This window comes from Coturnix japonica, unplaced genomic scaffold, assembly GCF_054131305.1.
Source record: "Coturnix japonica strain WE unplaced genomic scaffold, WE-NBRP24 Scf061, whole genome shotgun sequence".
NCBI lineage: Eukaryota > Metazoa > Chordata > Aves > Galliformes > Phasianidae > Coturnix > Coturnix japonica.
In genome coordinates this window covers 531181-553776 of record NW_028188964.1, presented here as the reverse complement: position 1 = coordinate 553776, position 22596 = coordinate 531181, and the positions used below count along the sequence as shown (strand labels likewise).

Below are 22596 nucleotides of genomic sequence, written 5' to 3'. Positions count from 1 at the left end.
GATGGCAAAGTCTCTGGGGGCACTGCTGACATCCCCAGAGGGAGACACCACCTTGGAGACATGCCACATGGTGAAAGCCGTGGGCCAGATGTTCTGAGGCAGCTGGATGACGGCGTGGCCCTGCAAACCTTGGAAAGCCCAGCAGTTGCCAACTGGAAGGCACCAGAAGGCACTGCCTGTGCCCAGCGGGCAGCCCTTCTCTCTGGCAGGCAAGAGGGCATAGAGAAGCCGGCCCTGAGCAAAGGGCCCTCGGCCTCCTTCATCCTCCTTCATCCTTGGGAGGGCTTATTATGGCTTCATCAGGAGGTGGATCTATTTCCATGGGCTCATCCAGAGGTGGATCCACCTCCATGGGCTCCACGGAGGGGGTCACATGGCTGGTCCAGGCGCGATGGCAATGGGCTCTCTTGCCTGTCTGCCGCCTGATGGTCCTGGCGGGCCCCCTCCTCCTCCTCTTCGACCCTGCAGTCCCCAGCTACATCTTCCCACCTAAATCCTGGGAATCCTCCAGCCTCGCTCTCTTAGCTCCCCACATGGCTGTTAATGGCCAGAGCTCTCAGAGGTGAGTGCGTTGCGTGGGGCAGTAGTGACCAAGGTGACTGCTGTGACATGGCCAGGGTTCTAACATGGTGGCCGCACTGCTGGCACTGCTGGCACTGGCGTTCCACATGGCATGAGGAGGGGGCTGTAGGACAGGGCACGGCACGGGAGCCAGAAGGCACTGGTCCTTGGGTTAAAAGGGGAGGGGGACTGCGCACATTCCCTTTGAGCCCGCCCGCCCAATGACTCCATCCCATAACCCGTGTAAACCACCCCAACACCATCCCATAACCCATCCCAACCCCAAACCCATCCCATAACCTCTAGAACCCCTGCCGGCACATGGGGTCCCAGCCAGGCCAAAAGCCAGCTGGCAAGGAAGGCCCGAAGGAGAAAGCCGTCTGGTCGGATGGTTGCGGGGCGCCTGCCAGGCCAAAGGCCGGCTTGGGGATCCCTGCCAGGCCAGAAGCCTGCAGGCCTGGGAAGCCCTGCCAGGCCAAGAGCCTGCCGCCGGTCGGCAAACACTGGAAGGCCAAAAGCTGACTGGCCAGCCTGGGGAGTCCTACCAGGCCAACATCCAGCCTGCCCGGGGCTCACTGCCAGGCAACAAAATGGCTGACTGACCTGCTGGGCCTGTGAGGCCAAAAGCCGGCCACGTAGTCCGGGGGGACCTTGCCAGGCCTGAAGCTGGTAATGCGGTTAGATGGGCACTGACAGGCTAAAAGCCAGCTGTCTGCTCTGGGGGGCACTGCCAGCTCAAATGCCTGCAGGCCAGGGAAGCCCTTCAAGGACAAAAGCCTGCAGACTGGGGTCCCTGCCAGGCTAGAAGCCGGCTGTCCGGCCTGTGGGGCCTGGCTTACCTTGCATTCCCTTGTCATAGTGAGTGAAATAAGTTTGCCTCCTTAGATGGTTGCTGCTGCTCTCTTGGTTTCCTTGTGCCCAGCTCCCACCTCCCTGCCCCTTTCCCTTTTCCCTGGTGGCAAAGTCTCATCTTTTGTTGGCTCTGTGCTCCTCCCCTGGCTTTCTGCAAGGCTGCCATTTGCTGGAAGGCTGCTTCCATCAGCTTATGACAGAAAGGAGACAAGAAATGCATGAAGAGCATCTCTTTGGAGGAGGATCTGAGCACAGCCAACCACAAGCTTCTGGTCAAGAGCAGTTTCTTCAGTTTACCGTTCCACTGCTACAGTGTTGTGCCACTTCTGCAGTGTCCTTTCCTCTCTCCTGCATCACACACCCTGCCCTTCCCTTCACGGGCCCTATTTAGAGGCAGGTACCCACACCACAGCTCACAAGAGCTTCCTACCCACAGAGGCTTTCTCTTGCTTGGCCTCCACGCCTCACTTTGGCCTCAAGACTACTAAGCTGCAAGGCCTCTTGGCCAGGCTCTGGGCCTCCCTCCAGGCTGTTTTACCTTAAGGCCTCTAAGCCTCCTGGGCAACCTCTAAGCCTTTAGGCCTCCCCCTATGCCTCTAGGACAGCTTGCAGGCATCTGTGCCTTCAGGTGTGTTCTCCATTACAGCTCTAAGCCTTCCTTTGTGCCATAAACGCTCATGGACTCGTGTTCTCTTTTTTGTCCTCCCTCTGTGCATCAGGCCCTCAAAACCTCAGTGCTTCCAGTCCAGCCCTTTAGTACCACAGTTCACGGCACTGTGGGATGGCCTGAGTGGCCAACTCACACTCTTGGCCACCCTCCATCTCCCGTGGCTCCCACACCAACCCCACAGCACCACCCACACTAAGCCCTGTCCCACAAATGCAGCTGCTACCGCTCAACAATTCTTATTGGCTGAAAGCAGGAGAGTTGAGAGATCCAAAGGGGTTGTGAGATCAGAGGTTGGGGCTGGAAGGCAGAGCATCTGCAGCTTTCGTTCCTCACTGAGTCCTTTCTATTGGGAAAGGAGATGGAGGGAGGTGAGAAGATGGAGGGCAGGGATGTGGGGTAGGAACCCACCTTGATGCTGATGTCACGGCTCCGTGCCTGCAGCTTGTTACCCTGGGACTCAGCCGTGTCAGCACGTTCCTCTGCCTCATCCAGCATGTGCTGTGCCCTGGGGAACTTGGCCAAGTTGGCCTGCTTGTCCTGTGGCTTAGCCCTGGTCCCCACCCCAGTCCCCCCCCCAAACACCCACCCAACTCATCCCCGCAGCTCCTCCCTCCCCCCAACCAGCCTCGAGGCGGGCAGAAAGTTATCGACATCTCTTCATTGAATGATCAATCCCTAATTAAAACCCTCTGGTACACATCAGAGTTTAGGGGTTTTTAGGGTTTATTAGGGTTTTTTATGGTTTTTAGGTTTTTTTAGGGGTTTTTAGGGTTTATTAGGGATTTTTAGGGGTTTTTAGGTGTTTTTAGGGGTTGCCGTGGATTTCCAATTGGTACACGCAGGTGCATTCCGCGTTCCCCCAGTTGCTGCGTACATCCATTTTAATCCTTTTGTAGGACTGAAGGGGCTTCTCCTGCCAATGCAAAGAAGAGAGGCTTCGTTATGGGCCGGAGGGGGACCAGTGCCCCATAGTGCCCCATAGCTCCCACTGTTCGCCCCATAGATCCCAAAGCATCCCATAGATCTCATAGTGCCCCATAACTCCCACTGTTCACCCCATAGATATGGGTAAACCTAATACACAGTCAATGATTTCCTGGAATTCTGATCCATATTCAATAGTTGTTTAGCATGCAGACCACTCTCTTGTTATCACCCATCTTATCAGTGTGGGAATCAAATGTTGTTTGTGCCTTTAGAACAAGAGAAGAATCTTTTCTTTCAAGGTCTCAGTATATAAGTGAAGTAGTTTGTAGTTATTTCAAGGTCTCATTATATAAGTGAAGTAGTTTGTAGTTATTTCAAGGTCTCAGTATACAAGTGAAGCAGTTTTTAGTTATTTCAAGATCTCAGTATATAAGTGAAGCAGTTTGTAGTTATTTCAAGGTCTCAGTATACAAGTGAAGCAGTAGCAGAGGAGAGGCTTTGTTATGGGCATGGGAAGAGCCCCGGCACAACAAGTGCTTCCAAAGGCTTGCAAAAGGGACCCCGCGGGAGTCGGCCATGTTGGAGAGCAGAGGGTGGGCAGGAAAGCTCTTTCTTCCCATGACTTGCAGGCAGCCCAGCCTCCCCCCTTGCACTTGCCATACCTGAACGTGGAAGGTCTGCGCAATATCTCCACCCATGTCATAAACATACAGTCCCAGGAGAGTTTCCCTTTCGTCCTCATCCACTCCCTCAAAGACAAGAGATGATGGCGGTCACACTTAGGCAGGCCGTGCCATAAAGAACACACTGAGGCCAAAGGTGGGAGCCCTTCCAACCCTCCCTGTGCTCTGGTAGGATTGGAGCACAACGGAGGGCGAACCTGAGTCAGGGCACGTGGAGCAATTGCTCCCAGCTGCTCGGCCACAAAGAGCAGCAGAGGCCTTTGGAGACATGGAACCAGCCGAGGGATTCGGTGCCCTCAGGCAGGATGCCGTGCTCTGCAGCAGCCCACCACTGAAATTTGGGAGCTCCCAACAGTATGGGGTCGTATGGGGCTCTGTTGGGTGTCTACCGTGTGGCTCTATGGTGCTCTATGAGCTCTTGTGTGGCTCTATGGGGTCTTACAGGGCTCTATGTGGCAGTTATGGGGCTCTGTTGGGTGTCTGTAGGGCCCTTATGGGGCCCTGTTGGGTGTCTGTGGGAAACCAGGGGGCTCTTTGGTTCTCTATGAGCTTCTTGTGCAGCTCTATGGGGTCTTATGGAGCATTATGGGGCTCTCTGGGGTGTCTGTGGGGGCTCTATAGGGCTCTTTGGGGGTTTATGGGGTCTTATGTTGTGGTTATGGTGTTCTATTGGTTGTCTCTGGGGCTCTATAGGATTTCAATGGGCTCTTATGGGGCTCTATGGCAAAGCTTTTTCCTCGGGGGCCTCCAGAAGCAGCAGCAGGCAGAGACTTACCAAGATGGCAAAGTCTCTGGGGGCACTGTTGACATCCCCAGAGGGAGACACCGCCTTGGATACATGCCACAGGGTGAAAGCTGTGGGCCAGATGTTCTGAGGCAGCTGGATGACAACGTGGCCCTGCGAACCTTGGAATGCCCAGCAGTTTCCAACAGAAATATCAGGCTGAAATGAGAGAGATGCGTCCATCAGCGGTGAGGCAAAGAGTCGCCAGAGCTGGATGCTGGGCAAGGAGCACAGAATTTGTCTTCTGTGTGGGCTGCCGTGCTCCCCGTAATGGAACGCTACTCAAGGGACAGGAGGGGAATATGCAAAGGTTTGGACAACAGCTCTGGAGTCAACCGCCTTTCTCTGCTTGCCCAGAGCCGGCGGGGCAGCCCTCCCCAGCATCTGTCAGCCCAGCACCCTCCCAACGCTGGTGTCAGTGATGTGGGGAAGAGTGTGGGCTGAGCAGAGCAGCTGGGCCAAAGGAAATGGATGTGCAGCCAGAATGGGGTGAGGGTGGGGGGAGGGAGAATGTGAGGGAAGGGTTGGGGGTAGGAAAGACTGGGGGAAGGATCGGGGAGGATGGAGGGAGGAATGGGGAGGATGGGGGGGAAGGATGGTGGAAGTATGGGGGGGAAGGATGGGGGCAGAAGGATGGGGTGAAGGATGGGGAGGGGGAAAGGATGGAGGGGGACGGATCAGGGGAAGGAAGGACTGGGGGATGGAGGGGGAGCCCTTATGGGGCTCTGTGGGGTGTCTGCGGGGGGAGGGGGGTGAAAGCAAGGGGGGAAGCCCACAGTCAGCACTTCTCCTGCCATACCTGCAAGAGGGTCTCAGGGGACTTTGCGGTGGAAAAGAAGGGAGAAAGCCGGCCTTTCCCACCGTAACTCTTGGTTGTCCTCTCCGCATCAACAGTGGCACCTGAAATAAAGATGGACAGACGTGCACTGGGACAGCCCAGAGACAAGCTGAAGGAGTGAATGCTCATTCCCCAAAGCTCTTGGCGGGGCTCTGGGGTGCAGAATCCCTCCCGCTGTGTATGGGAACTGCTGAGTCTGATGCGCTGATTGAGCACCTGGGGAAACGAGACGGTCAGCCCTGGGAGCAGAGTTGAAGGGTTTTTAAATTCTCAGAGATGGGGGCTTTAGACGGGATGTGAGGAGGAAATTCTTGACCCCCAGTGGGCGGTGAGGCCCTGCAATGTGCTGCCCAGAGGAGCCATGGATGCCCCATTCCCGGAGGCGTTGGAGACCAGGTTGGATGGGGCCCTGAGCACCTTGATGCAAAGGGTGGCAGTCCTGTCAGTGGCAGGGAGTTGGACTGGGATGGTCTTAAGGTCCCTTCAGACCTCAGCCATCCTAAAGCTCTATGAGATAACTGTGACAGGAAGCAGAGCTGGGCAGGTTTTGGGGAGTGCCAGGCGCAAAGCTGAGGGTAGTGAAGCTGTCTACATACCCAGGGATTTCAGAGCCCAGTTGGGCATCCAGTAGCTGTTTTCCACGATGCTGTCAATTTCAATCCGTGTCAACAGAAAAATTTCCTGGCAACAAACAGGGAATGGAGAGACAGCAGTGAGCACAAAGACAGGAGATGGGTGTGAGCAGGGAGTCCTACCCAAGAACTGCACTCCAGAGACACAGCAAAGATGGACTTTGGGCTCTGCCTGATCCCAGTGTTGCCAGCCCCGTGTCTGCTGTAGAACAGCCTTGACAGGCAGTCAGATCGTGCCCTGAGCCAGCCAGGCTCTGCAGAGCTCCAGTTGCAGCTGGCCTGGAGAATGGCCCTTCCAGCTAAGAAGTCTGAAGCACAAGTCTCTTGGCAGGGGCCGCATCCAGCCTCCAAGCCAAGCCCAGCAGGCTTCTGGCTGGGGCCCAGCCAGGGGGAATTCATGGCTCTGCACAGAGCACCCTGATCCCAGGTTTACCGTGCAGCCAGCACCAGCAGCAGCTCTCAGTGTGGGGAGCAAAGTAGCTCCAAGACACAGGGGAGGCTGAGCCTGAGAGCCAGGTGTGGGGCAGGCGGCCAGAGCACAGAGCTGTCCCTGTAAAGGGCTGGAAGGGAGCAGTACCATTACCTGTCTCGTCAGTTCGTCGATCCCATTCTCCTCCAGGACATCATACACTGATTGTGCAATGAGATGCTTCCTGATTGACAGCTCATAACTTATCAGGTGTAATTCTGGCCCAACCATTGAGTTCCTGAAGGCAAAGCAAAGCAAGTCTTGTTCAGCAACGCAGGTCAGAGTTTCAGTGCCACGAGGTGAAGGATTCAGGGGGGTTGTGCCCTTCCTTATCCCCCAGCCCCTTTTGTTCCTTCGCTTTGCCAAGGGCTGCCTTCACCATATAGATGGGAAAGGCTGGAGCCCTGGGCACAAAGTGAAGGCGTGCATGGAGCACACAGCCAGCCGAGGCCAAGCTACAGAGCCAGGTGCATGGCAAGGAAGTGTTCTTACCCCAGAGACAGGAGCTCATGCACAGGTCCTGCTGACACCACCTGGAAGAAAAAAGCATTTGATGGGAGGAAGCACCAGGAGCACGGCCAGAGCTTCCAAAGGAGCTTCCCAGGGAGCCGCTGGCAGAATTTCCTGCTGCTTCCCAGCACTTTGCAGAGGACCGCTGCCCAAAGTTGGGCCCTTCAGCCCTCCACGTGCTGCAGAGCATCTGCTGCTTCTCCGTTTGCTCTCCCATCCCCTCCAGACTCCACAGTGTCACGGACGGGCCAAAGGCCCCTTCTTCCCATGTGCTGTTGCCTTCAGCCTGAGCTCCGTGCTGGGCACTGGGAAGATGCTGCCACACCAAAGCCCGTCCTGCTGCCAAGGCAGCCCCCAGCCTGGCTCAGGAGCCCACAGAGTCTCAGCAGCGATGGGCCCGTGGCCAAACTCCCCCTGTCCCCATGGAGGCTGAAGGGCAGAGCTTTGTCTTCTGCCGCACGCTGTGGCACTGACCTGCAGGACATTTCCCCAGGCTCCCAATATCCAGAGGAAGGCTCCAGCTGTGGGAGACATCAGTCAGGAGAGACCATTAGTTTGCCAGAGTGCTCGGAGCCCTGCAGCCCATTTCCCTCCTCCCAACCCAGTGGGGACATGCCGTGTGGGACAGTCCCGCTCCTTGGCTGTGCTGGGATGGCTTTGGGTGGGGAACACTCAAAAGAAAGGACCGCTAGAAGCAGGACGGGAGTCCCTCTTCCCCTCTCTTGAGTGACACGTTGCCTAAGGGAGAGATCAGATGGTGGTTATCACAGCCCAGCGTGGGGACACGGTCTCCTGGGATCCTTTTAGCTGTTTTCCACGACTCTCTCAATTGCATGCAGTGTCAGCTGCAGAATTTCCTGGCAACAAACAGGGAATGGAGAGACAGCAGTGAGCACAAAGACAGGAGATGGGTGTGGCCCAGCCAGGGGATGGGGGGACAGCGGTAGATGTAGTCTACCTTGATTTCGCCCCATCAGGTCCCATGGATTTATGGAGGGCTGGTGGGTGGGGGGTGGGAAATCCAGGGGATCTTTGTATGGATGGAGGATCTCACCCCCCATCTCTTTTCTTTCTCATCAGATCCTGTTGAATCCTGCCGTGCTGCTGGACCAGATCCTGGAGCATCTCCTATGTCTGCAGGTGGCTCCTTCCACAACCTGCTGCCAGATCCCGGCCCAGCCTCACACTATGATCCACTGGGTCCCAACAGCCCTGGGCAGCCTCGTGTCACCACGGGGCTGAGCTCCTCTGGATCCCAGTGCACCCCTTCCCCTTCTAATGCACCTCCCTTCCATGCAGCCCTTAGAGACCCCGGGGGTCCCAGTGTTGTCACATCACTGCATGCTGGGGATCCGCTCCACATCGCACTGCTGGATCCCAAGGGTCCCCTTGGCACAGCACTGTGGGATCCAGATCACAAGGATCCCTCCCATGGCACCACCTCCAGGGCTCCCAATGATGGAGCACCTCAGGATCCCAGGGGGGACCCCCATAGCAGCCCCTCGCTGGATCCCATCCCTCCCCTTCCACACCACCTCCTTGCCCACTCCTTCCTCCTGACCCCTGCAGCCCAGGCCCAGCTGCTGTGGGTGCTAGGGGGCTCTGAGAAGCCCAACTGCTGTCCACTGCGGAGCCGGCGTTGCTCCACGCCGCCCTCTGGGGGTCCCGGGGGGGGTCTTTGTCCCATCCCTGCCTCCTTCCGACACTGCTTGGCTTCCTTAGCCCAGCACCCAGCTCTGTCCCCTCCCTGCGCCTCTTCTTCCTCCTCTGCCTCGGAACCCCCCCCTCGCCCCACTTCACCCCCCATTTGGCCACCAGCCTCTTCCCCACGTTCTCTGACCCCCCCGAGCTTCTCCTGCCCCACTTAGAGCTGGCGGCCGGGGGAGGGGATGAAGGGCAGCGGGGCAGCTGTTGGCTCCGGGCTTTTGTGGTGGGGTTGGCAGCTTGGGGGGGTCCTCGCGGTGTTTTCTGCCGGGCTCTGGTGGCCTTATCTAAACACTTGGGGGGCAGCGGGACCCCCCCCGTCGAGTTGGTCGCAGTCGCCACCTCTTTGCTGCTGCGCTGCCCCCATTTCGCCCCCCAGATCTTAGAGGCCACGGGGGGGGCAGGGGGCTCTGGGCGCCTCTTTGAGGCAGGGGGTGCTGGGGGCGCCCCCCCCCGAAACGAGGCTGCCAGATGGGTCCCTTGACCCCACTCCGTGTCCACCCTCCAACCCTTTGCCCCCCACATTCCCTCACAGCCACCCATTTCCTCCTATCCCTCGGGATCCCCACACAGCCCACTACAACCCCATCTCCCCCACTGTTCACCCCTACATCCATCCCACTGCCCCCCACAGCCCCACATTACCCTAGGCCCTCCCTACAGCCCCATAGGACCTACAGCCCCCCCACGGCCACACATTACCCCACAGCCCCCTCAACTCCCCCATCCCCCCCACTCCTCCCCCACTGCCCCCTACACCCACAGCCCACCTCAGCTTCCTCTCCCCGGCCCCGGCCCGGCCCCGTTCTCCTGCACACCTCCGGCGCCGCCGTCCTCAGCACCGCTCCCGTCGTGCCGCGGTTCCGTCTCGGTGCTGCCCGGACAGCTCCGGCGCGCAGCGGCTGCAGCGGCGCTGCCGTGCGGGGCGGCCCGGGCTGCGGCAGCGGCTTCAGCCGAACGAAGGGAGAGACGGGAGGCCCCGAGACACAAGATGGCGGCCGCTCCCGCGCGCGGAGCCTCAGCCAATCGGAGCCGGCGGCGAAGACGCTGACCAATGAGAGGCCGGCACGGGCGGGATGAGCAGCTGACCAACGATCCGTTAGCCCCTGCTGCTGCCATCTCCTCAGTGGGAGACCCCGTTCCTTCGTCGCTGGGTGGCAGCGATGTGGATGTGAGGACAGGCGGCTCCTCGGGCAGGCTCGATCTCCTCTGTCTCAGCCTTCAGCTGCTCTTCCAGCTGGGCAATGAGCTGCTTCTCCTGCAAGACAAAGCGTGTACCACCAGGGGGGGCTGCGTTGGGTCCCATGGACCCGAGGGTTTGGGACCGAGGTCCTCCTGCACAGCCAGAGGCGTGAGGATGCCGAGCAGTGAGGACGAGCCCTCACTGCCCCCTACCTGCTCCAGCTCCTCTTTACGGGCAGCCGTTCTTTCAGCCCGTATTTGCTGGGCATTCTGTGGGAAAGCAGAAGAGCATCGACCGTCAGGGCACCGGTGCTCCCATGGGGCTCCGTCCCCTCCTGCCTCCTCCATCGGGGCAAGCAGGACCTGCAGGGCTGGAGCTGCAGACCCACACGAGGGCACTTCTCCCACCCCACACCACACAGCAGCATCTCCTCACCTTCAACAAAGACTCCCTGGCCGTGGCCGTGCGGTTCTCCATGAGCTGCTCATGAGCCTGTGGGAGGGGAAAGGAGCAGCGTTGTCCCCCGGCCCTCTGCTGCCATGCCATGGGCAGGGTGCCCTTCAGCCGGCAGCTCGGCCCTTGTGTGCCCGTCCATTAGGTGCTCACCTGCTCCAGCTCCTGCAGCAGCTCCACTTGCTGCATGCTGTTAATGTTCCGCTGGCAAACTGGGCCCGCATTGCTGTACCACTCACACAGCTGCTTGCAGGACCCGCACCGCCTGCGGAATGGGGCCGGCTGGTGCCCATTGGCAACGGTGCCGTGTGCTGGCTGTGGATCCCCACACCTTTGCTGGTGCCATCTGGACTCCTGGGAGCCACAGCCTGTTGCGGGGCCGTCCTCCCACCAGCTCATCTTGGTGCGCATCACACACGCGTGTTGCTCCTTGTTGGCAACTGCCACGTGGGAACTCATCCCTTCCAAATGCTTCCAGTCGTTCGCCAGAAGCTCCTCCAGGATGTGGCACCCACCGCCCTGCAGCCGCTCTGATGCGGCTCCTGGGTTCCATGTCACACAGCAGCCTATTCGACGCAATGGAATGCAGGCGGTGATGGCTGCTGCCCATTCTGAGCCCGCCTGCTGCCTGCCCTGCCTGCAGGAGCCCAGCTCTGCTCTTTTCAGGCTGATGCTCACCCCTTGTGTGCCATGGCCCCCACCAGTGGGGATGGAGGTGGCCTCCTCAGGCAGGCTGGCCTCAGGATGAGATGCTGAGCCCGCTGCCCTTCTCAGCATCTTCCTGCATGGGCCTGAACCTCTTGACCGCTGCCATCTCTAATGATGAGCATCTCGATTGCTGCAGCTCTCACTGGTGCTCATTGGGCACCCAGGGCAGGTCGGCCTCAGAGCTCAATGAGGATCAAGGGGCAGGCTTGGCTTTCTTTGACACGGGACTTGTTTTCAGCCAAAATAAGCTTAGAAAACTGCAGGCTCCCACCCCTGAGACTCCACAGTGCAGAGGAGAAACAACCCGCAGTGCTCTGGGCAAGTGCTGTGAGCTGTCAAAGCTCTTTAGTGGGGGCATAGGGCCCATTGGAACCAACCCATTCATTGTGAGCATTGAACACATTGAGTATTGAAGTTCAGCTTGGATCTGCTCAGGCTCCCATTCCTGTCCTTCCAGTGAAGTGAAACCCTCCAGGCAGCATCTGGTTGGTCCATCCAGTGGCAGAGAGAAAATCCTCCTGTGGCACCTGTTAGGAACTGTTTGTGCTTTGAGTTTTCCTTTCTAGGTGAGGCCGGACACGTCAAACCACCAGGAGAAGCCATGAAGGGTCATAAACAGCACAGCTGGTTATTGGGATCCTGGAAAGAAAGAATGCACCTCTCTGCATTCTGGGATAAATAGTGATATTCGGGTGAAAACTGTCTAAATCTTCACATAAATAGATATTGAATGCTGAAATCATTGCATTTTTTGAGACAAAAATCTTATACTGGGGAGAAAGAATCATATTGCGCTAAGAAGAGTGATTTTTTGTAGAAAATTTCTTCTTTTGGAGATGAAAAGCAGTGTTTTGGGAAGAAAATGTCTTTTTGTTGGGATCAAGGATGACACTATAGTGAGATCATCGGCCTTTGTCCTGGAAGGGCTTCCCTGGCCTGCAGGCATTTGAGCTGGCAGTGCCCCCCAGAGCAGACAGCTGGCTTTTAGCCTGGCAGTGCCCATCTAACCGCATTACCAGCTTCAGGCCTGGCAAGGTCCCCCCGGACTACGTGGCCGGCTTTTGGCCTCACAGGCCCAGCAGGTCAGTCAGCCATTTTGTTGCCTGGCAGTGAGCCCCGGGCAGGCTGGATGTTGGCCTGGTAGGACTCCCCAGGCTGGCCAGTCAGCTTTTGGCCTTCCAGTGTTTGCCGGCCGGCGGCAGGCTCTTGGCCTGGCAGGGCTTCCCAGGCCTGCAGGCTTCTGGCCTGGCAGGGATCCCCAAGCCGGCCTTTGGCCTGGCAGGCGCCCCGCAACCATCCGACCAGACGGCTTTCTCCTTCGGGCCTTCCTTGCCATCTGGCTTTTAGCCTGGCTGGGACCCCATGTGCCGGCAGGGGTTCTAGAGGTTATGGGATGGGTTTGGGGTTGGGATGGGTTATGGGATGGTGTTGGGGTGGTTTACACAGGTTATGGGATGGAGTCGGGGGGGGGGGGATGGGACACAAAGGGAATGTGCGCAGTCCCCCTCCCATTTTAACCCAAGGACCAGTGTCTTCTGGCTCCCGTGCCGTGCCCTGTCCTACAGCCCCCTCCTCATGCCATGTGGAACACCAGTGCCAGCAGTGCCAGCAGTGCGGCCACCATGTTAGAACCCTGGCCATGTCACAGCAGTCACCTTGGTCACTACTGCCCCACACAACGCACTCACCTCTGAGAGCTCTGGCCATTAACAGCCATGTGGGGAGCTAAGAGAGCGAGGCTGGAGGATTCCCAGGATTTAGGTGGGAAGATGTAGCTGGGGACAGCAGGGTCGAAGAGGAGGAGGAGGGGGCCCGCCATGACCATCAGGCGGCAGACAGGCAAGAGAGCCCGTTCCCGTCACGGCTGGACCAGACGTGTGACCTCCTCCGTGGAGCCCATGGAGGTGGATCCACCCCCTGATGAGACCATGGAGGTGGATCCATCTCCTGATGAACCCTTAATAAGCCCTCCGGCCCATAACGGAGCCCATAACAAAGCCTCTCCTCTTTGCATTGGCAGGAGAAGCCCCTTCAATCCTACCAAAGGATCAAACTGGATGTGTGGAGCAACTGGGGGTAAGCGGAATACACCTGCGTGTACCGAGTGGAAATCCACGGCAACCCCTAAAAACCTCTAAAAACACCTAAAAACCCCTAAAAAGCTCTAATAAACCCTAAAAACCCCTAAAAAAATCTAAAAACCATTAAAAACCCTAATAAACCCTAAAACCCCCTAAACTCTGATGTCTATTAGAGGATTTTAATTAGGGATTGATCATTCAATGAAGAGATGTCGATAACTTTCTGCCCACCTCGAGGCTGGTTGGGGGGAGGGAGGAGCTGCGGGGATGAGTTGGGTGGGTGTTTGGGGGGAGACCGGGGTGGGGGCCGGGGCTAAGCCACAGGACAAGCAGGCCAACTTGGCCAAGTTCCCCAGGGCACAGCACATGCTGGATGAGGCAGAGGAACGTGCTGACATGGCTGAGTCCCAGGGTAACAAGCTGCAGGCACGGAGCCGTGACATCAGCATCAAGGTGGGTTCCTACCCCACATCCCTGCCCTCCATCTTCTCACCTCCCTCCATCTCCTTTCCCAATAGAAAGGACTCAGTGAGGAACGAAAGCTGCAGATGCTCTGCCTTCCAGCCCCAACCTCTGATCTCACAACCCCTTTGGATCTCTCAACTCTCCTGCTTTCAGCCAATAAGAATTGTTGAGCGGCAGCAGCTGCATTTGTGGGACAGGGCTTAGTGTGGGTGGTGCTGTGGGGTTGGTGTGGGAGCCACGGGAGATGGAGGGTGGCCAAGAGTGTGAGTTGGCCACTCAGGCCATCCCACAGTGCCGTGAACCTTGATCCATGGTGACTGAACATCATCGTAACTGGCTGTGGGGCACAGTTGGTTGCTACAGGACAGTATGTTCCCCTATGCACTTCTATGGGTCCCTGCAGGTACATGTGTGAGTGTGTCAGTATAGCTTCTCGGAGTCGGGTTGCTTGGGAATGCAGCACAAAGCGGGTGGTAAACTCCATCTAAGGCTAAATACCGGCATGAGACCGATAGCCAACAAGTACCGTAGGGGAAATTTGAAAAGAACTTTGAAGAGAGAGTTCAAGAGGGCGTGAAACCGTTAAGAGGGCGACCTCAGGTCCCATATGGGTCTGTATTTGTTCCCCTTGGCTCCCCGTGGGTCTCTATTGCTCCCTGTCGTTCTTATGTGGCTCTATGACTCTCTATGATGTTCTTTTGGTTCTCTATGGTTCCTGTGGGTTACTGCCCCTGACAGACGGTGGGAGGGGCCGGGTGATAAGAAGGGCAGAAACAGCCCCATTTCTGTCCCTGGCTGTGTTGTGTAGAGCCCCATGGGGAACTGTGCAGCACTGCAGTCCCGCGAGGAGTGCAGAGCAGGCAAGTGGAGAGGTGCTTGTGTTCCTGGGAGGAGAGCAAGCCGTTCTCTGTGTCTGTGCGAGGAGTGAAGGAGCCAAAATGCCAGCCCAGCTGGGCAGGTGGGTGCAGCAGGCCCAGAATGTGGGGAGGGGAAGCCAGAATCACTGTGTGCTGCCGGGCTTTCTCCAGCCAGGCAGCCAAACTCCCTTTCCGTGGGCACAGCCCTGTTCCTGCTCTCGGGAGGGCCAGAACGGGGCCAGGCCGCTGCCCACCTTAGCACAGCAGAGCCCCTCACTCTCATGCGTCCCATGGGTGCTGTGGCACTGGCCAGCTCTTGCTAAAGGGCCCCCTGGGACTCACAACTCTGCTGGGCAGAGGAACCCGGTGGCAGCTGTCTGCTAAAAGGATCCCAGGAGACCGTGTCCCCACGCTGGGCTGTGATAACCACCATCTGATCTCTCCCTTAGGCAACGTGTCGCTCAAGAGAGGGGAAGAGGGACTCCCGTCCTGCTTCTAGCGGTCCTTTCTGGTGAGTGTTCCCCACCCAAAGCCATCCCAGCACAGCCAAGGAGCGTGACTGTCCCACACGGCATGTCCCCACTGGGTTGGGAGGAGGGAAATGGGCTGCAGGGCTCCGAGCACTCTGGCAAACTAATGGTCTCTCCTGACTGATATCTCCCACAGCTGGAGCCTTCCTCTGGATATTGGGAGCCTGGGGAAATGTCCTGCAGGTCAGTGCCACAGCGTGCGACAGAAGACAAAGCTCTGCCCTTGAGCCTCCATGGGGACAGGAGGAGTTTGGCCATGGGCCCATCGCTGCTGAGACTCTGTGGGCTCCTGAGCCAGGCTGGGGGCTGCCTTGGCAGCAGGACGGGCTTTGGTGTGGCAGCATCTTCCCAGTGCCCAGCACGGAGCTCAGGCTGAAGGCAACAGCACATGGGAACAAGGGGCCTTTGGCTCGTCCGTGACACTGTGGCATCTGGAGGGATGGGAAAGCAAGCGGAGAAGCAGCAGATGCTCTGCAGCACGTGGAGGGCTGAAGGGCCCAACTTTGGGCAGCGGTCCTCTGCAAAGTGCTGGGAAGCAGCAGGAAATTCTGCCAGCGGCTCCCTGGGAAGCTCCTTTGGAAGCTCTGGCCGTGCTCCTGGTGCTTCCTCCCATCAAATGCTTTTCTCTTCCAGGTGGTGTCAGCAGGACCTGTGCATGAGCTCCTGTCTCTGGGGTAAGAACACTTCCTTGCCATGCACCTGGCTCTGTAGCTTGGCCTCGGCTGGCTGTGTGCTCCATGCACGCCTTCACCTTGTGCCCAGGGCTCCAGCCTTTCCCATCTATATGGTGAAGGCAGCCCTTGGCAAAGCAAAGGAACAAAAGGGGCCAGGGGATAAGGAAGGGCACAACCCCCCGGAATCCTTCACCTCGTGGCACTGAAACTCTGACCTGCGGGGTGGACATTGCTGAACAAGACTTGCTTTGCTTTGCCTTCAGGAACTCACTGGTCTGGCCAGAACCAAACCTGAAAAGTACTCAGCTGTCAGTCAGGAAGGAGCTCATTGTAGAATCATTGTTTGATGTCCTGGAGGAGAATGGGATCTACGGTCTGAAGAGAGAGGTAATGATAATGCTCCCTCCTGTTTCCTTCCAGCCCTTTACAGGGACAGCTCTGTGCTCTGGCCGCCTGCCCCACACCTGGCTCTCAGGCTCAGCCTCCCCTGTGTCTTGGAGCTACTTTGCTCCCCACACTGAGAGCTGATGCTGGTGCTGGCTGCACGGTAAAGCTGGGATCAGGGTGCTCTGTGCAGAGCCATGAATTCCCCCTGGCCTGGCCCCAGCCAGAAGCCTACTGGGCTTGGCTTGGAGGCTGGATGCGGCCCCTGCCAAGAGACTTGTGCTTCAGACTTCTTAGCTGGAAGGGCCATTCTCCAGACCAGCTGCAACTGGAGCTCTGCAGAGCCTGGCTGGCTCAGGGCACGATCTGACTGCCTGTCAAGGCTGTTCTACAGCAGACACAGGGCTGGCAATACTGGGATCAGGCAGAGCCCAAAGTCCATCTTTGCTGTGTCTCTGGAGTGCAGTTCTTGGGTAGGACTCCCTGCTCACACCCATCTCCTGTCTTTGTGCTCACTGTGCTCAACTTGGCCATTGCACAACTGCAAGCTCCTTGCCCAGCATCTAGCTCTGGCGACTCTTTGCCTCACCGCTGATGGACGCATCTCTCTCATTTCAGCCTGATATTTCTGTTGGAAACTGCTGGGCATTCCAAAGTTCGCAGGGCCATGTTGTCATCCAGCTGCCGGAGAACATCTGGCCCACAGCCTGTGGCCCTGTGGCACGTCTCCAAGGCGGTGTCTCCCTCTGGGGGTGTCAGCAGTGCCCCCGAGACTTTGCCATCTTGGTAAGTCTCTGCCTGCTGCTGCTTCTGGAGGCCCCTGAGGAAAAAGCTTTGCCATAGAGCCCCATAAGAGCCCATTGAAATCCTATAGAGCCCCAGAGACAACCAACAGAACACCATAACCAATACATAAGACCCCATAGACCACCACAGACACCACAAAAAGCCCTATAGAGCCCCCACAGACACCCCAGAGAGCCCCATAATGCTCCATAAGACCCCATAGAGCTGCACAAGAAGCTCATAGAGAGCTTCATGGCGCTCTTGTAAAGAGCCTCATGGCGCACCATAGACACCCAACAGGGCCCCATAAGGGCCCTACAGACACCCAACAGAGCCCCATAACTGCCACATAGAGCCCTGTAAGACCCCATAGAGCCACACAAGAGCTCATAGAGCACCATAGAGCCACATGGTAGACACCCAACAGAGCCCCATACGACCCCATACAGTTGGGAGCTCCCAAATTTCAGTGGTGGGCTGCTGCAGAGCACGGCATCCTGCCTGAGGGCACCGAATCCCTCGGCTGGTTCCATGTCTCCAAAGGCCTCTGCTGCTCTTTGTGGCCGAGCAGCTGGGAGCAATTGCTCCACGTGCCCTGACTCAGGTTCACCCTCCGTTGTGCTCCAATCCTACCAGAGCACAGGGAGGGTTGGAAGGGCTCCCTCCTTTGGTTTCAGTGTGTTCTTTATGGCACGGCCTGCCTAAGTGTGACCGCCATCATCTCTTGTCTTTGAGGGAGTGGATGAGGACGAAAGGGAAACTCCTGGGACTGTATGTTTATGATGTGGACAGAGATATTGCGCAGACCTTCCACGGTCAGGTATGGCAAGTGCAAGGGGGGAGGCTGGGCTGCCTGCAAGTCATGGGAAGAAAGAGCTTTCCTGCCCACCCTCTGCTCTCCAACATGGCCGACTCCCGTGGGGTCCCTTTTGCAAGCCTTTGGAAGCACTTGTTGTGCCGGGGCTCTTCCCATGCCCATAACAAAGCCTCTCCTCTGCTACTGCTTCACTTGTATACTGAGACCTTGAAATAACTACAAACTACTTCACTTATATAATGAGACCTTGAAAGAAAAGATTCTTCTCTTGTTCTAAAGGCACAAACAACATTTGATTCCCACACTGATAAGATCAGTGATAACAAGAGAGGGGTCTGCATGCTAAACAACTATTGAATATGGATCAGAATTCCAGGAAATCATTGACTGTGTATTAGGTTTACCCATATCTATGGGGTGAACAGTGGGAGCTATGGGGCACTATGAGATCTATGGGATGCTTTGGGATCTATGGGGAGAACAGTGGGAGCTATGGGGCACTATGGGGCACTGGTCCCCCTCTGGCCCATAACGAAGCCTCTCCTCTTTGCATTGGCAGGAGAAGCCCCTTCAGTCCTACAAAAGGATTAAAATGGATGTACGCAGCAACTGGGGGAACGCGGAATACACCTGCGTGTACCGATTCGAAATCCACGGCAACCCCTAAAAACACCTAGAAACCCCTAAAAATCCCTAATAAACCCTAAAAACCCCTAAAAAAACCTAAAAACCATAAAAAACCCTAATAAACCCTAAAAACCCCTAAACTCTGATGTCTACCAGAGGGTTTTAATTAGGGATTGATCATTCAATGAAGAGATGTCGATGACTTTCTGCCCGCCTCGAGGCTGGTTGGGGGGAGGGAGGAGCTGCGGGGATGAGTTGGGTGGGTGTTTGGGGGGGGGACTGGGGTGGGGACCAGGGCTAAGCCACAGGACAAGCAGGCCAACTTGGCCAAGTTCCCCAGGGCACAGCACATGCTGGATGAGGCAGAGGAACGTGCTGACACGGCTCAGTCCCAGGTAACAAGCTGCAGGCACGGAGCCGTGACATCAGCATCAAGGTGGGTTCCTACCCCCACATCCCTGCCCTCCATCTTCTCACCTCCCTCCATCTTCTTTCCGAATAGAAAGGACTCAGTGAGGAACGAAAGCTGCAGATGCTCTGCCTTCCAGCCCCAACCTCTGATCTCACAACCCCTTTGGATCTCTCAACTCTCCTGCTTTCAGCCAATAAGAATTGTTGAGCGGCAGCAGCTGCATTTGTGGGACAGGGCTTAGTGTGGGTGGTGCTGTGGGGTTGGTGTGGGAGCCACGGGAGATGGAGGGTGGCCAAGAGTGTGAGTTGGCCACTCAGGCCATCCCACAGTGCCGTGAACCTTGATCCATGGTGACTGAACATCATCGTAACTGGCTGTGGGGCACAGCTGGTTGCTACAGGGCAATATGTTCCCCTATGCACTAATATGGGTCCCTGCAGGTACATGTGTGAGTGTGTTAGTATAGCTCCCATATGGGTCTGTATTTGTTCCCCTTGGCTCCCCGTGGGTCTCTATTGCTCCCTGTTGTTCTTATGTGGCTCTATGACTCTCTATGATGTTCTTTTGGTTCTCTATGGGTCCTGTGGGTTACTGCCCCTGACAGACGGTGGGAGGGGCCGGGTGATAAGAAGGGCAGAAACAGCCCCATTTCTGTCCCTGGCCATGTTGTGTAGAGCCCCATGGGGAACATTGGAGGCCATAGCTTGTAGGCAAAGCAGAAGCTTATGGTGCATAGCTTACGGGGCTAAGCTGTGGGGGTTATGGTACAGAGCATCAAGGGCAGTGGTGGTTCTATCGGACACAGCCAAAAAAAGGAGGCTGAGAGGCCTTAACAGCCCTGTAGAGCCTAAAGTCCTTGAAGCTTAAGGGTAGGCCTGGAGCCGAGGTACTAAAGGGCTGGACTGGAAGCACTGAGGTTTTGAGGGCCTGATGCACAGAGGGAGGCCAAAAAAGAGACCACGAGTCCATGAACATTTATGACACAAAGGAAGGCTTAGAGCTGTAATGGAGAACACACCTGGAGGCACAGATGCCTGCAAGCTGTCAGGGAAATGGGCTGCAGGGCTCCGAGCACTCTGGCAAACTAATGGTCTCTCCTGACTGATGTCTCCCACAGCTGGAGCCTTCCTCTGGATATTGGGAGCCTGGGGAAATGTCCTGCAGGTCAGTGCCACAGTGTGCGGCAGAAGACAAAGCTCTGCCCTTCAGCCTCCGTGGGGACAGGAGGAGTTTGGCCACGGGCCCATCGCTGCTGAGACTCCGTGGGCTCCTGAGCCAGGCTGGGGGCTGCCTTGGCAGCAGGACGGGCTTTGGTGTGGCAGCATCTTCCCAGTGCCCAGCACGGAGCTCAGGCTGAAGGCAACAGCACATGGGAAGAAGGGGCCTTTGGCTCGTCCGTGACACTGTGGAGTCTGGAGGGGATGGGAGAGCAAACGGAGAAGCAGCAGATGCTCTGCAGCACGTGGAGGGCTGAAGGGCCCAACTTTGGGCAGCGGTCCTCTGCAAAGTGCTGGGAAGCAGCAGGAAATTCTGCCAGCGGCTCCCTGGGAAGCTCCTTTGGAAGCTCTGGCCGTGCTCCTGGTGCTTCCTCCCATCAAATGCTTTTTTCTTCCAGGTGGTGTCAGCAGGACCTGTGCATGAGCTCCCGTCTCTGGGGTAAGAACACTTCCTTGCCATGCACCTGGCTCTGTAGCTTGGCCTCGGCTGGCTGTGTGCTCCATGCACGCCTTCACCTTGTGCCCAGGGCTCCAGCCTTTCCCATCTATATGGTGAAGGCAGCCCTTGGCAAAGCAAAGGAACAAAAGGGGCCGGGGGATAAAGAAGGGCACAACCCCCCGGAATCCTTCACCTCGTGGCACTGGAACTCCAACCTGCGGGGTGGACATTGCTGAACAAGACCTGCTTTGCTTTGCCTTCAGGAACTCACTGGTCTGGCCAGAACCAAACCTGAAAAGTACTCAGCTGTCAGTCAAGAAGGAGCTCATTGTAGAATCATTGTTTGATGTCCTGGAGGAGAATGGGATCCACGGTCTGAAGAGAGAGGTAATGATAATGCTCCCTCCTGTTTCCTTCCAGCCCTTTACAGGGACAGCTCTGTGCTCTGGCCGCCTGCCCCACACCTGGCTCTCAGGCTCAGCCTCCCCTGTGTCTTGGAGCTACTTTGCTCCCCACACTGAGAGCTGCTGCTGGTGCTGTCTGCACGGTAAAGCTGGGATCAGGGTGCTCTGTGCAGAGCCATGAGTTCCCCCTGGCTGGTCCTGATGAGCCCATGGAGGTGGATCCACCTCCTGATGAACCCATGGAGGTGGATCCGCCCGCAGCATAGCTGGCCTGGCACCACACCACCGTGCCAGGCCCTGCAGCAGTAACATCTCAGCTCCACCATTGCTGGTCCAGGCGCTGGGCTCCTTACCATCCGTGTGGCCCCCGCCCCCGGCATTAGTGCTCTGTGCAGAGCCATGAGTTCCCCCTGGCTGGGCCACACCCATCTCCTGTGTTTGTGCTCACTGCTGTCTCTCCATTCCCTGTTTGTTGCCAGGAAATTCTGCAGCTGACACAGCATGCAATTGAGAAAGTCGTGGAAAACAGCTACTGGATGCCCAACTGGGCTCTGAAATCCCTGGGTATGTAGACAGCTTCACTACCCTCAGCTTTGCGCCTGGCACTCAGCTCAGTAACCCCTCCCAGCTCGGGGCTGCGTGCTGGGATAGGGGACAGGGCTCTGTCCCCACGGAAGGGGCCTCTCCTGTGCTCCTGCCCCCAGGCACAGCAGTGGGGCCGCCATTTGGGGTGGCTTACACGGGTTATGGGATGGAGTCGGGGGAGGGGGCGCTCACAGGGAATGTGAGCAGTGCCCCTCCCCTTATAACTCCCATCCCCAACTTTTCCTCACAGAGCGCAGCACACACAGCGAAGGGGCTGCAGCAAGATCAACTGCCGCAGCAGGGAGAGCGCGGGAAGCAAGCCAAGGAAATGGCAGCAGAAACATCTCATGGCGAGAGCAGCCTTTCCGAGGAGTCCTCCCACAACACATCTGGATCGCTGCCACCCAGAAGGGAAAAAGCGGGGTCTCCCACTGACAAGATGGCGGCAGCAGCATCTCGTGTGGAGCCCAGCGTGCCCGAGGAGCCGCCTGTCCTCACATCCACATCGCTGCCACCCAGCGACGAAGGAACGGGGTCTCCCACTGAGGAGATGGCAGCAGCAGGGGCTAACGGATCGTTGGTCAGCTGCTCATCCCGCCCGTGCCGGCCTCTCATTGGTCAGCGGCTGCGCCGCCGACGCGTGTCGCCGTCTCATTGGTCAGCGGCAGCGCCGCCGGCTCCGATTGGCTGAGGCTCCGCGCGCGGGAGCGGCCGCCATCTTGTGTCTCGGGGCCTCCCGGCTCTCCCTTCGTTCGGCTGAAGCCGCTGCCGCAGCCCGGGCCGCCCCGCACGGCAGCGCCGCTGCAGCCGCTGCGCGCCGGAGCTGTCCGGGCAGCACCGAGACGGAACCGCGGCACGACGGGAGCGGTGCTGAGGACGGCGGCGCCGGAGGTGTGCGGGAGAACGGGGCCGGGCCGGGGCCGGGGAGAGGAAGCTGAGGTGGGCTGTGGGTGTAGGGGGCAGTGGGGGAGGAGTGGGGGGGATGGGGGAGTTGAGGGGGCTGTGGGGTAATGTGTGGCCGTGGGGGGGCTGTAGGTCCTATGGGGCTGTAGGGAGGGCCTAGGGTAATGTGGGGCTGTGGGGGGCAGTGGGATGGATGTAGGGGTGAACAGTGGGGGAGATGGGGTTGTAGTGGGCTGTGTGGGGATCCCGAGGGATAGGAGGAAATGGGTGGCTGTGAGGGGAATGTGGGGTCTGCCGGTGGCTGTAGGGGGATATGGGGATGTAGGTAGGTGAAGTGGGAGTGTAGAAAGGTGTGAGGGGGTTATCGGGAGAGCTGTGGGGCTCTAGGGAGCACTGTTTGGGCTGTAGAGGGCTATAGGGCTGTGCGGGGTTTGTAGGAGG

At 57.7% G+C, this 22596-nt stretch overlaps 2 protein-coding genes and 2 pseudogenes across 6 annotated transcripts; 2 read left to right on the top strand and 2 right to left on the bottom strand.

Moving 5' to 3' along the window:
- Positions 1–2788: 2788 nt before the first annotated feature.
- Positions 2789–8152, bottom strand: LOC146751828 (SUN domain-containing protein 2-like). 4 transcript variants are annotated; one of them, XM_085533537.1, is made up of 8 exons: positions 7885–8152; positions 6909–7783; positions 6531–6654; positions 5912–5996; positions 5277–5377; positions 4469–4636; positions 3673–3759; positions 2789–2996 (listed from the first exon to the last, which is right to left on the bottom strand). In XM_085533537.1, the coding sequence occupies exons 3-8, from the start codon at positions 6645–6647 to the stop codon at positions 2889–2891; spliced, it is 666 nt and encodes a 221-aa protein (XP_085389663.1). In that variant the 5' UTR covers positions 6648–6654; positions 6909–7783; positions 7885–8152; the 3' UTR covers positions 2789–2888. The 4 variants fall into 4 exon arrangements, with proteins under 4 accessions (XP_085389663.1, XP_085389660.1, XP_085389661.1 ...); XM_085533534.1 differs by lacking the exon at positions 2789–2996 and having other exon boundaries at positions 3006–3759; XM_085533535.1 differs by lacking the exons at positions 2789–2996; positions 7885–8152 and having other exon boundaries at positions 3006–3759; positions 6909–7877.
- A 1272-nt stretch (positions 8153–9424) lies between these two features.
- Positions 9425–11244, bottom strand: LOC146751827 (uncharacterized). 2 transcript variants are annotated; one of them, XM_085533531.1, is made up of 4 exons: positions 10420–11244; positions 10249–10305; positions 10026–10082; positions 9425–9888 (listed from the first exon to the last, which is right to left on the bottom strand). In XM_085533531.1, exons 1-4 carry the CDS (start codon positions 11041–11043, stop codon positions 9754–9756), a joined length of 873 nt encoding a protein of 290 aa, XP_085389657.1. In that variant the 5' UTR covers positions 11044–11244; the 3' UTR covers positions 9425–9753. The 2 variants fall into 2 exon arrangements, with proteins under 2 accessions (XP_085389657.1, XP_085389659.1); XM_085533533.1 differs by lacking the exon at positions 10026–10082 and having other exon boundaries at positions 9426–9879.
- A 3017-nt stretch (positions 11245–14261) lies between these two features.
- LOC146751826 (uncharacterized) lies at positions 14262–16575 on the top strand (annotated as a pseudogene).
- Positions 16576–19784: 3209 nt separating this feature from the next.
- LOC146751825 (uncharacterized) lies at positions 19785–21828 on the top strand (annotated as a pseudogene).
- The last annotated feature ends 768 nt before the right edge of the window (positions 21829–22596 follow it).